Raw genomic sequence first — 13690 nt, 5'->3', positions numbered from 1 at the left:
ATTGATGTCTTTTTTTTTACCTCATTTTTAGTCAACGGAACCTTTTTTATATGAATGATTGAGTAAAAAATGTAAGATGCAGAAGAAGGAAGAGAAGAAGGAAGTGCAGAAGAATAAGGAAGATGAATAGAATGAGATAGAAGGAGAAGGTGGATAACAACAACAACAACAACAACGACAACAACAATAACTTCTCTCATCCTTCTTCTGTCCACCTCCATAATACAAAGGTTGGCCAGTGTTCATAACCTTTCATTTCTTTTAGTACTGGACTCTGGAACCCCATGCTTGCTTTTGTATTTCCTCTTTCCTATGACTTGGATTCTTTCGGGAGAGAGAGAGAGAGAGAGAGAGAGAGAGAGAGAGAGAGAGAGAGAGAGAGAGAGAGAGAGAGAGAGAGAGAGAGAGAGAGAGAGAGAGAGAGAGAGAGAGAGAGAGAGAGAGAGAGAGAGAGAGAGAGAGAGAGAGAGAGAGAGAGAGAGAGAGAGTTTGACTAGTCTGGACACAATCAGTAGATAGATAAATAGATGGAAACATGGATGAAAGCTGGGATGGCCTGGAATAGACGAACTGCCGGCGAAGAGTCATGTGGTTGTAAGGAGCGAGAACAGCTGGGAGAGGTGAAAAGATTAGCTGGGATGGACCGGATTAGACCTGCAAATGGAAAGAAATGGAGCAAACTGAACAGGCAAGGAATGAGAACAACTTGGAGTGGTAAGTTTTGCTGGTCTGGTCTGGCAAACTTATAACTGAGAGAGGTTAGAGTTGAGGAGTTTGAGGGAAGCTTCTGTTGATCTGTTGAGTCATAGAGGCCAATGATGCTGATTTGTCAATACTTCAACATGCTTCATTCTTTTATTTATTTACGTATTCATTTATGTGTATAATTTGATATATTTTTATCTGTCTTATCTATTTACCTATCCATTCAAGTATCCATTTATCTATATATCTATCTATTTAATTACTTATATTACTAATTATCTATTTATTTATTGATCAGTATTCCAATATCAAAGTGCCCATCAGAATACATCAAATGATCTCGTTACTAAGACTCCAAAATTCTAGTCACTAAATCCCTCAATCAGTCAGTCTGTCCATCCGTCTGTTCGTCTGCTTGTCTGTGAACCCTTACCTAACCAGAACACACATGGGGCGTATCAAGGCCTGCTGTGGGTGGATCACTGTCCTTGCAGAAGACTCCTTTTACCACCACTCATAAAACTGATGCTCGCCAACCACAGTGCTCATCGTTATGCACGTGGTTTAAGTCTGCTCTAATCTCATTTCTCGATTATTTCCACTAATCTCTCTCTCTCTCTCTCTCTCTCTCTCTCTCTCTCTCTCTCTCTCTCTTTAATCTACCAGCAATAGCCACCCGTCTCCCTCGAAACAGGAGTAGCAGCTTTCACCCTCACCACACATATCTCCTTCCTTCTCTCTCCCTGTAGCCTCTGCCTTCTTTCAAAATCTTTCACACTACCAGCTTCTTTTCTTCAATTACAACGTGACCTGCCTTCAGGAGCCACACCCGCAGGCCAAACAGGGGAGCGGCGGTGCATTGGACGAGACGCGATTACACAACAAGTAGGCGACCTCAAGGAAGCTTTGTTTTACCAACTGGATCAGGAGGAAGCGGAGCGGGAGGGGAAGGGAGTCCGTGTGTAAAAAGACAGGAAAAAAATAGTCGACTCTTTCTCACCCGCCTGGTTTGTTTCTTCAGGTATTAGAGAGAAAGAGAGCGTATAAAGGAGACGATGATGTTACTTAACCATAAAGAAGAGACAAAAAATATGGTGCAGGTACGTGATGTGAAAGAAAAATTGATGTTACAATTGATTACACACTATTAATGATAAAAAATTGGAACTGAGAAATTTACATGAGCCAATATAAGAAGGAAGAATCTTTTTCCTTCGTGATAAAAGGAAAAAGAAATATGAAGAACGTCTATTTCACACCGTATGAAGTTTAGTACTATACAATGTGCAGGCTGTGGCGCAAACTTCATCTTTCTTCGCCCTAGAGAGAGTAGAACAGTACACATATGCCATCGTATTACAACCACCACTACGACCAGCATACAACCACCACCATTACCACCACTACCAATACAGTAGAATATCCTCCTAGTAATTAACCATAACAAGACAAGTGAGGAAGTTAATAGTTAAAGATTACAGGTTTCTTTTGTTCCTCTTGACTTTAACAATCTTTTTCCTCCATCCCCTTGATCCTGAACCAGCACCTCCTCTTCCTTAATGTGTCCACTTGCCCCCACCTATTACATCAACGATCTTCCTCTTGCCTACTTCCTACTTCTTCCTCCTGCTTTTCTTGCCCCTTCTCTCCCCTTCTCTTCCTATCTGTCCACCTGGCTCCACCTGTGACCCAGAGACAGTTTCACAAGGCAGGTGAAGGTACGGTCTTCCTGGTTGAAATGCCAGACGACCACACTTCACCCTTCATTGTAAAAAAAATAATAGAGAGGGGAAGGTTTTTTAGCGGAAGGAGAGAAGAATTAGGGAGTCGATAAAGAACCAGAAGAGCATTAGAGGGCTTTTTCTAGTGGAATAAGAGGAAAGAGGGAAGATTGAAAGTAGTGGTTGAGGAATATAAATGAGTTGTTCACATAAGTAGGGGAATATTTGACCATCTTTGTAAGTCATGAAAGAAAATAAAAGAAGAAAAAAATGAGTGAAAATACGCCAAAAGTAGAAAGTAAAAGTGGTCTGAGATGTTAAGTGAATTTATGAGTACATTTTGTTGCGAAACTCTCTCTCTCTCTCTCTCTCTCTCTCTCTCTCTCTCTCTCTCTCTCTCTCTCTCTCTCTCTCTCTCTTGATACACCGCCAGATGCATTTACGCAATAACGGACCTCGCTGGATGGTCGCCACAAACGCATCAATAACAAAAAGTCAATAACCTCAAACCGCTTTATTTCCTCTCCACTTCCTCCTCCGTCTTCTCTCACGTAAACTCCTTCACTCGAGTCACACCTCACTCCACTCGTCAAACATCCACATACCACTGTCTTTCTCTCCATCTTATTCACCACATTTTTCCCTTCAGCTAATCAGTCACTTCAGTCACTCCTATCTAGTCACTTCTATCCTTTGTTTAGTTCATCAGTCACTCTAAATACTCATCTTACCAGTCACGGCTTTTTGTTGACGCGTTCAGTTCACTCACTCCTGACAATCTCATCCTCTGCTTGCTCACTCGTTCCTGCCTTCCACTTTCCTTCACCACGGCCACCCAGCGCTCCAGTTAAGGTCTTTATCCACACGCTGAGGGAGGCACAAGTCTGTACTCCTAACCTTGATACACATACGAGTCATTGCCGGACGAGTGACGTGACGGAAAAATGTTTAATAGCCTGACGTGCGGAAAACTGACTTTGCATGAATTTTTCTTTGCTTTTCAGATATCCAAATTCGGTCATCATTTGGTTTCTCGTAAGATTAAGTTTTGTGTTTATATATTTCAGTAATTAGACACATTGTTTCTTTTTTTTTTTTTTTTACATTCAGGTCCAATTCCATTTGCTTCAGATATTAAGAACTTGTGTGAGAGTATTCTTGAAAATATTCTCTATTCTTTTTTTTTTTTTTTTTAACTTTTCACGACATTACGTTATAAATGTCTTCAACTGTCTGCCATTCTAAAGTACAACTGCAACCATAATCATCACTCGCTACACAACTTCTACCAGTGCGACCAATAACAACAACTATAACTACAAATACTATAACAAAATAACAACAACAACAACAACAATAACAACATTTTACTTCTTTCCTTTCACTTTACAAGTCACTGGGTTCATTAGGAGCTAAGACAAACACACACACACACACACACACACACACACACACACACACACACACACACACACACACACACACACACACACACACACACACAGTCAGTAACAATTCATGACTGTGTGTCCATAGCAGTAAGCCATTAAGCAGTGAATGTGTGGGGTAAATTGTGCAATTGAATTGTTAGGCGAACGCTCAACGGTGCAGAAGGAGGAGGAGGAGGAGGAAGAGGAGAGCTGCAGGCGTAGGAGTGACTGAGGGACGAAGGGCGGGAGTAACGTTCATTGCCTGCAGGGGCGGGAGGAGGATGGCGCCGCCGTTACTGTTGTGAAAGACGAGTGAGAGAGTGAGGGACCAGAGGGCGTTTTCTCTTGCTGCGTCAGGAGAAAGGAGCGCGCGACGTCCTTGTGTTGTTAAAAGCACGTCCTCCTGTCCGCAATGTCGAAACGATAGAAAAGTGGCGTCGTAATCTCATTGTCAGGAAATAAAGTAAAGAATAATGATCGCCATGAACATTGCTGTGGACTGACTGACTACTTGCATAACCAACACATCAGACTAAAACCACCATTTGTGTTATGAGAGAAAACACAATACGTTTCATAAAGATTGCTAAACTGGCGTAGTATCCCATGAAAGCTGAATCTCCCGTCCCCGTTTTCTTTCAGTCTCGGGAGATGAAGTAACAACTAGTCAGGCCGAACCACCACGAGACTCAGTTGGCAAATCGCCGTTGCACAGGCCAGGTGACGGCACTGCGACGCTCCGGAGTGAAAGCGAAAGGATATACGCCGTGTAGGATGCCTGAAGGATATATGTAGGTGCCGTGAGCAGTCCTGAGTGCCTCACTGTGAAGCCTTGTGTAGTGATCATGCCAAGGGTGATATTGTGAGCCCAGGAATAGTGCACAAAGAGATGTATTACATTTCCTTCCCTCGCGCCGCTTGCTGCATTTAAGCGATGGATTCATACATATTTCCCCTCCAGTATTCGAAAAGGAGGAGCACACGCTTCAGAAACTAACTGGAAAAAGAGAAAATATAAAGTGATACGTTAAAATTTATACACCCTAGAAAAAAATATATATACCACATCTCTGGAAGCCAATAACGAGAAAAAAGGTACAAAAAAAAAATCCCTCTTTTTTTTTAAACATCTCTTTTGAAGTTGAAATCCTAACAGCCATGGGCGTGAGGGTAGTGTGGGCGTGTTGGGTGTCTTTAATGGTGGTGGCGGCGGCGGCGGAGGACATCGTGAAGGAGTCAGCTGAGCGCCCAAGGAGGTCGGCGTCGGCTGACCCAGCACCGGTGACCAACGCGGACCTGGCGGCACTGGGAGGGCTGGGTGGCCTTACTGGTCTGACAGGTGAGACACACGAGAGAGAGAGAGAGAGAGAGAGAGAGAGAGAGAGAGAGAGAGAGAGAGAGAGAGAGAGAGAGAGAGAGAGAGAGAGAGAGAGAGAGAGAGAATGGTAGTGGCAGGTCGCCAGCACCTTTTGCCACTGAGCTTGACGAAATACGGGTCAAATGTATAATATCTAAAGGTGTTTGTGTGTGTGTGTGTGTGTGTGTGTGTGTGTGTGTGTGTGTGTGTGTGTGTGTGTGTGTGTGTGTGTGTGTGTGTGTGTGCGCGCGCGTGTAGGGATTCCCAGTTAAAGAATTTATGCATGTTTGATTTCACTTATGTTCTATTATTATCATTATCATTATCATCATCATCATTATTATTATTATTATCATTATTATTTTTATTATTATTGTTATTATTACTATTATTATCATTATCAACGATGGCATCATTCTAGTCATTATTATCACATCCAAGGTGGTCGTCCTACTTTCATGTTTACAATGAAGATAAAGCTGAACATAAACATTATACAATCATTCAACTCCTACATTACTGAGTAACATGATTCCTTTTACATTCACGATCGAAAAAGCAGAGAGAGAGAGAGAGAGAGAGAGAGAGAGAGAGAGAGAGAGAGAGAGAGAGAGAGAGAGAGAGAGAGAGAGAGAGAGAGAGAGAGAGAGAGAGAGAGAGAGAGAGAGAGAGAGAGAGAAATTTACCCACTCTCTCTCCAAAATCACATGAGCTGTACGTCACCAAACATGCCTTGATAAACAAAACAACTGAATGTCTGAACTACTGAGGACAAACAACAAAGGGTGGAGTGGTAATGCCGGAGACTCAAACCAAAGCACAACGGGACCCACATTTACTCAAGGCCTCCCTAGAAGAGCCTTGACCGTGGGCACCATCACAATCCACAACATCCCTTGAGTGCTAATGTGTCGCTAAAACTGAAGACTAAAAAGAAAGTGATACGTACTTGCGTTTCTAATATGCGTTGCGTCATATGAGGGCTGGAGCATGATATTGATGTGTCTCGGAGTGGAAGGAAGTGAGGAAGTGAGAGGAGGTCCGGTAAGGCATGCGTGTCTGAGAGGAGCAAGGCAGGTGAGGGATTGCTACTTACTGCTTCGTTAAAATTTCCCCACGTCCATCACGCCGCCACAGGACAGTGTGAGGTGGGCATGACGAGCAGACAGAAGCAGTGGTGTTGATGGTTAAGATAGCAGAGACGAGAGAATGCTTTTCTTTACAGTCTGCTTAGTGTACATGAAAGGCAGGAGCTAGGGATGAATTCTTAGCTTGCACTTTGTTGGGTGATTAAGTCTCTGTAGCACGTAATCACTAGTCATCGCTGAGAAAGTCAAAGAAATAGGAGAGAGAATAACTAAGAGATATACTATGAAAGGTGTATATTGCACATTTACATTTAGAAACGGAAACAAGTTTATAAAGATATATGTTTGGTATAGCTGGTGTTTATATATTTGTGTATGTAACTAACGATATTAGACGAGAAACATAATCAACTAAACACAGCCTTACATCGCCACCTGAGGTCATGCACCCTGCTATACTGAGAGGAAGCTGCTTCTGCCACTCAACACTGCCCAGAAGGCTCTTACGCGCGAGCATCAGGTCAGGAGTCACGGCCGCTACCGTTGCGTCACTCAATAACAGTGAAATAAAAATGACATAAGTGTATTAGTGGAAATATTAATTCACTGATGGTGCTTTGAGACGCGTGCAGTGGTCTCTTAAAGAAAGTACTGCTAACCATCATTTCATACAATATTTGAATAAGAAGATAACGATATGATACTGACTATCTAGAAATAAATCACTGAAAATAAAGAAATATCTCAAATGAAGTCAACATTGGCTTCACAATATACTAATTGAGTTGGCTTCAAAATAAACAATGAAATAAAAAATAATGGGAGTTAAAGTATGATAATAAGTATAGTTAGGCAATAAAGATTAATACATTCTTACACCATCAAACAATATAATCTATAAAACACAAGGTGCTCAGGAGAGATTGCTAGTAAGAGTACGAGCTGAACGTCCCATCACCTCCTGGCACTGCAAACCAACCAAGGCGTTCGCTAATCCCTCCCTGTGAATTTCTGACTTAAAATAAATAGAAAAATAAAACGATCGTGACTGTATTTTCAGCATCGTCATGGAGGCTTAAGATTTCTTCGGGTATTTTTGCATGGCGTCTTTCCTTTCTTTTTTCCATTACCTCCTCTTCTCTGCACTTTCCCATACCTCCTGCTTTGTGTGTTCCTCAGGTTTTTTCTTCCCCACGGCGCAATGGCTGTGCTGGTCTTGTTGAGGGAAATGTGGGAAAATCAAGGTAGTGTTTGTGTATTCTGTGTTTCGGTGGTGAGGCAGAGAGAGGCTTTGTGACCTATTGTTTCGTGAGCCGCTTACTTCACGGCTGGAATTACTAACCTTTCAGTATTGCGGCATTAGTTTCGTTATATACTCCATACCACGAGAAAATTTTGTTACGTTCATTATACTCTTCCTGATTGAGAGGTTAAAAATTTGCGGCGTTTACTCATCCGATAGTGTTCAATGCTTAATAGTTCTATTCTGAATGTTCATATGATTAATTAAGTCTTGAGGTTGTGAGAGAGTGAATGAATGTTACTTTTCGAATAGACCTTCCAAACACGTACATGCTAGTAAGAGGCGGAAGCTATTCCAACTAATAACATAGTGGACAGTGTGTGTGTGTGTGTGTGTGTGTGTGTGTGTGTGTGTGTGTGTGTGTGTGTGTAACTTCCAGACACGACACAGGTAAACAGACAGACGGTGACCCAGGAAGAACTTAACGAATAACACGTCTTGATAGTTTTTGCACACACACACACACACACACACACACACACACACACACACACACACACACACACACACACACACACACACACACACACACACACACACACACACACACACACACACACACACACACACACACACACTCTCTCTCTCTCTCTCTCTCTCTCTCTCTCTCTCGTTATTAGAGATCACAGTACAATAAACAATAATTGGTCTACTTTCCCAAGACGTTAATATAATTACTACCTTCTCTACCGTTCTTCTTTTCTCTTAATTCGTGTAATAATTTTCTCCGTTGATTGAATAGCTCTCTCTGACTCTCTCTCTCTCTCTCTCTCTCTCTCTCTCTCTCTCTCTCTCTCTCTCTCTCTCTCTCTCTCTCTCTCTCTCTCTCTCTCTCTCTCTCTCTCTCTCTCTCTCTCTCTCACACACACACACACACACACACACACACACACACACACACACACACACACACACACACACACACACACACACACACACACACACACACACACACACACACACACACACACACACACACACACACACACACTCTCTCTCTCTCTCTCTCTCTCTCTCTTTTATTTTTCTATTCACCTACATCACTCCTTACCTTTCCTATTCCTCTTCTCCATTTCTCTATTTTCGTCTATTTCGTATCTTTTTGTTTCTCTCTCTCTCTCTCTCTCTCTCTCTCTCTGCTCGTCAGCTATCTATGCCATATATTTGCAGGCAGGTAAAGACTTTTTTGCCTCCCTCGACAGTATCTTTGCGTTGATCGACGTGGAACACAGGCCACGCTAACGCAATCACCATCTAATTAACCCCTACCGTCACCATGGATAGAGTGAAGGCGCTCTCTTATTGACCAAAACCTGATATTACGTCATGCGATATTGGCAAAGTATTCACGGGGCGATGTTGAAAGTTTGTAGTTTGGTTTTTCTTTCTTTTCATTTTCCTTCTTGTCCATTTGGTCTGTTTACAGTTTCCCAGTTCTTTTTTAGTTTGTTGTTATTCATTATGTTCTTCAGCTTGTTTTTTTTTCTTTCTTTTCTTGTTTTTTATTGTCTATTTCGTTTGTTTACACTTTTCCAGTTCTTTTTAATTATTTTTCGTCATTATGTTGTCTATTTTTCTGTTGGTTTTGTTTGTATAGTTGATTTGTCTTTTTGTCTTCTTTGTTTTTATCTTTGTTCATGCTTCCTTTTTTTTTTTTTTGGCACACTTGTTTATCTATTCATGTTTAATCTTGCTTATTTACTCCTCCGCTGATTTGTCTTTGTATATTATCGTTTATTTATTTATTTTTTTGCATTATTTTTTTACCTACTTTCCTATTCATCTGTTCATTTATCTGACAGTATACTCCAGGCTGCTTTTTTTCACTATTCCTCCATGTGTGTGTATCTATTTTTTGTTTGTCTCCTTTTTAAACAATCCTTTCTCTTGCCTATCTCTTTTCTACTCGCTTTTCTTGCCTTTAAGTATTGGTTTGCTTTACTGTTTATTTGTCTCCACGTTCGACTTTGGAATTTAAAGGGCCTTTCTTTTATAATCCCTCTCATTTCACATCTTTATATATCATTTGTATCTAGGCAGTTCTTTCTGTTATTTCTTTGGTTTGCCTGTTTGTTAGCATGTTTAGATTTATTTTTCTGTTAGTGTTTATATGTATCTTTCCCTGTTTTGTATTCCTAGTCATCGGTTTGTGTTTAGGTGGTGTTTCCTTGCAGTTTATTAGCCATTTGTCAATCTGCGTGTGTGTATGACCATGTATCTGTGTCTCTTCAGAAGCACAATTGCTATACCGACCTGGCTTCTCTGTGTCGGTGAGTCCTGTCTTAAAGGCCAGACGCCCAGGAATGAGGGAAGAGGCAGGCCAGCACGGACGAATGCGTTTGGGAGTAAGGCGCATGATTAGGGCTCACTACTTGGGATTTTCGATCTTTGTAACTCGTGTGGCTTGACTCTGCTTGCCATCTAGCCGCTCACTCACCCGCTTCCCGCCGCCCGCTTGACTACTCTCACTTTCTGGCCAGACTCAGGCGTGTTGTGTTGCTTGCTCTCCGATCCTGGCTTCGTTTTCTGTATGTTGTTCTCAGAATGTGCGTTCCAGCCGTCATCGTCAACTAATATAGGGATGCGCACGTCTGTTTGTGTTCATAGTGTCATAAAGGGAATGGTGACCACGATGCCTGCCGATCTTTCTTTATAGTAGATAGATAAACGCACTCTTACACTGTGCTTCGGGAGTATGTCGCTTTAGAATTCAAAATTATATGGGAAAATGATAATGGTTCTTGGTGCCTCTCGTACTTAGTTGATGCAGATATCAAATATTCGTACATTTACAGAATATTTCTCTTGAATGTTAGTCTATGAGGAGACACTGTTTATAACGAAACTTAGAGACCTTCTAATGACCTTCTAATATATCAATTTGTTTCTTCAATCGTACTTACATAATTAACTGATGTAAATGTAAAGTCTTCTTATAATCAACTGAGTGTGTTGATCGGGAACGTAAGAGAAAACTGAATGAAATGTTCAGGAAAAAGTGAAGAGGCATCTCTCACGCATAGCAGGGGCAGCAGGTGAGCAGGAAACACACCAGCCAGGTGAAAGCTGCAATTAGGCACCAGACGTAAGAGTGATGTTACTCGATGAACTTTCTGTGCTTAGATGCTGCAGTTAGACACACCAGGAACCCTTCAACAACACCGCCAAGGAAGCAGACGCAGTGTGATGTTGCTGTTCTCGTATTGGCATTTCCTGTTTTATGAATACACTTTTTTATGAGCTTAACATCTCCTCCGTTACTTTTAGACTGTGTCGCATTGAGGTGATATCAGCAGGTGCAATCAAGAAGAAGTAATGAACTCAGGACAACATGAATTTCGAGTCTTTTGGCTGTGAGAGAGTGAGTGAACTTTTGACACAACAGTTTCCAATGCCCGTGACTGATATAGGAAGACTGAAGGATGACTGAAAGTTTGTTTATATGAATGATGTTGCATTCACTGATTGGAAGCTGCATGTAGGTGACTTGCATGACAATAGGAATTGACTGATTTAAGCTAAGTACTGCAGTAATTTAGGATACAAGTAGTCATGAAGTGATGCTGATGGGAGATGCGTTAAGTCAGTTACGCTTGGTGGTTATATAGCAGCGGGAGGCCAAGGGAAAAAAAAAAAAGAAAGGATGAGCAAGTGGAGAGAAAGGGGAGATGAGGAACAAGCACTAGCATTATACGGTTACTCTTTTTTCAATCCACAATCAACAACACAATCATCCCAACAAAGCTTTGAACATGTGTTACGAGTAAAATTCTTAGCAAATATTGACAGAACTCCTCAGCGAATGGTTTGCTTAATAACAATGGCCTTAGGAAGGGAAAGGACGCTGATCGGTTACAGCCAATCTCCTCAAGCAGCAGCAGCAGCGGGGAGTCCAGCACGGAAACTCTCACTTACTCCTCCTCGAGATTAGGGAGCAAGGTGAAAGCGACTGATGCAGCGCCGCCTCTCGCACGGAACGGCCATGCGCACCCTTTGCTCGAATTTGCATACAACAATTTCTCCCCCACTTAGAAAAATGGTGCACGTTGTGAAACCTCAACTTATTAGGCGAGTTACATCCGCGTCTCTTCTGCTGCATCATCTGGAGCTTGAGGAAGATGGAAGGAAAGGAAAGAGAAGGAGGAAAAAGAATATATTCATGTAGAGAACGGGGAAGGATGAGGGAGAAGAAACAAGGAAGAACTGGAGAGAAAAGTGGATGGAGGGCATACTATGGGTAGAGAGAAGGAAGGTAAAGGGAGGTAAAGGGTGAAGGGAGAGGCAGGAAGGGGGAGAGGAAGTGTCGTCAGGCTGGGTCCCGCACCTCTGCCTGTTCCTGGTTCCCTGCTCGCCTGACTACCTGATGTATCCTTGAGCAGCAGCAGTCGTCTCCTCCATCGTGGGCACCGCTGCTGACCGCGTCCCCCACACGCAGACGGCGCGACACGTGACGAGGCAAGGCAGCTTAATTAAGGCCGCCCAGGTAACTCAAGGAAAAGACCCCGTGTCGAAATTTGCCTACATCACCTTTAAAATAATTGCCTCGTTAAGATACGTATGCGTGTGTTCTATGTAATGTGTTACTGTCTTCTGGCGCTCTGCTGTGGAGTTTGTGATGTGTTGTTAAGATTGGTGATGGTTTATGTTTTCTGTCCTCTTTTCTTCCTTCCTTCTTCTTCTCCTTTTCTTCTTTGTTGTTGTTGTTGTTGTTGTTGTTTTCGTTCTTGTTTTCTTGTTTTTCTTGTTCTTGTTCTTCTTGTTCTTTTTGTTCTTTTTCTTGCTGTTCCTCCTCCTCCTCCTCCTCCTCCTCCTCCTCCTCCTCCTCCTCCTCCTCTTCCTCCCCTCTTCCTCTTTTTCTTCCTCCTCCTTCCTCCTCCTCCTCCTCCTCCTCCTCCTCCTCCTCCTCCTCCTCCTCATTTTCTTCCTCCTCCTTCTCCTCCTCCTCCTTCTCCTCCTTCTCCTCCTCCTCCTTCTCCTCCTTTTCCCCTCCTCTTCTTCCTCCTCCACCCTCACCACGCCCACAGCCAGCGGCGTCTTAACCCACCGGGTACGCGCCTTCCGGGTTGCCTCCTTCCGCTCCTCACTCCCCCTCTTAGTCTTCCCCAGCGCCCCCATCCCCTGCTCCCTCCTCTCCTCCCTCGCCATCCCACCCTCAGAGCCCCTTACGCAGCAAAGGTTGCCCTAAATACTGGTACGATTCAGTGCCTTTCAGTTAATACTTTTTTTTTTCGTTATAAACTGCTTTTAAAACGGATCGCAAGTATTGCTTAACTGTGATGCCGTGTGATGGCTTTCAGCTGCTGGACGGGTAGTGGACGGGTCAATTTATATTTCTGACATTTCACTGACCTGCCTTCTGTTTCCTCGACCAACACGGGAACGTTCCACAACATTGAGTTATACGATGATAAGTGAGCCCTTCAATAACGTAAGATTCCTGTTGGCACTATAAAGGGAGCATTAAATTCACCGGAAGAAGGAGTATCAAGTTACGAAACACACCTGTTCTTGTAAGTTAAATCATATCAAGCGTTAATGTCTTACTGTGAACACTGGACGAGGAGAAAACAATTATCTTCAGGACTTTTCCACTTTATTTTCTCCCAGCTTGTGAGAAATGTTAGAGCATCGTTAAGATACACATGAGAATAGACAGTGAAAGGCTGAGGAAAGAAGTGTTAGAAACTGTAATACGTGATCGCAACTCACGCTGGTCACTGGGTGTCATAAAAGAAAAAAACTTTGTCACCTGAACCAAGTCATGATGATAATAAAAAAGAAAAGAAAATAGTAATAATAAAAAAAAATCGCCACCACCACTGATAAACAGAAACAGAGACAAAGAAAGAAATATAAGACAAAGATGACAACGTTAAACTTTTCATTTCATCTTTGCATTCTCTAGAAAATTCAAGATACTATTTTTTTTCTTTACATTCCACTTCACCCTCTTGCTTTTTCTACACTTTTCGCTTCCTCACAACGCATCGGCCTTCCCGCTAATACCTACCACTTCCCAGGCAGACTAACCACTTATGTAACACCAGTAATTAACACCCTCAACACTTATTTACCTTCACCTTTCA

At 42.4% G+C, this 13690-nt stretch overlaps 1 protein-coding gene across 1 annotated transcript in view; it reads left to right on the top strand.

Annotated features, from left to right (window-relative positions):
* Positions 1 to 4528: 4528 nt before the first annotated feature.
* Positions 4529 to 13690, top strand: part of LOC123498771 — a 148721-nt gene continuing 139559 nt past the window's right edge. Inside the window, exon 1 of the mRNA XM_045246189.1 lies at positions 4529 to 5195. Coding sequence (XP_045102124.1) covers positions 5015 to 5195 — 181 coding nt within the window. The 5' untranslated portion in view covers positions 4529 to 5014. The remainder of the gene's footprint in view (positions 5196 to 13690) is intronic.

The sequence above is a fragment of the Portunus trituberculatus genome, chromosome 48, assembly GCF_017591435.1.
Source record: "Portunus trituberculatus isolate SZX2019 chromosome 48, ASM1759143v1, whole genome shotgun sequence".
NCBI lineage: Eukaryota > Metazoa > Arthropoda > Malacostraca > Decapoda > Portunidae > Portunus > Portunus trituberculatus.
This window is presented reverse-complemented; position numbering and strand designations above follow the sequence as displayed.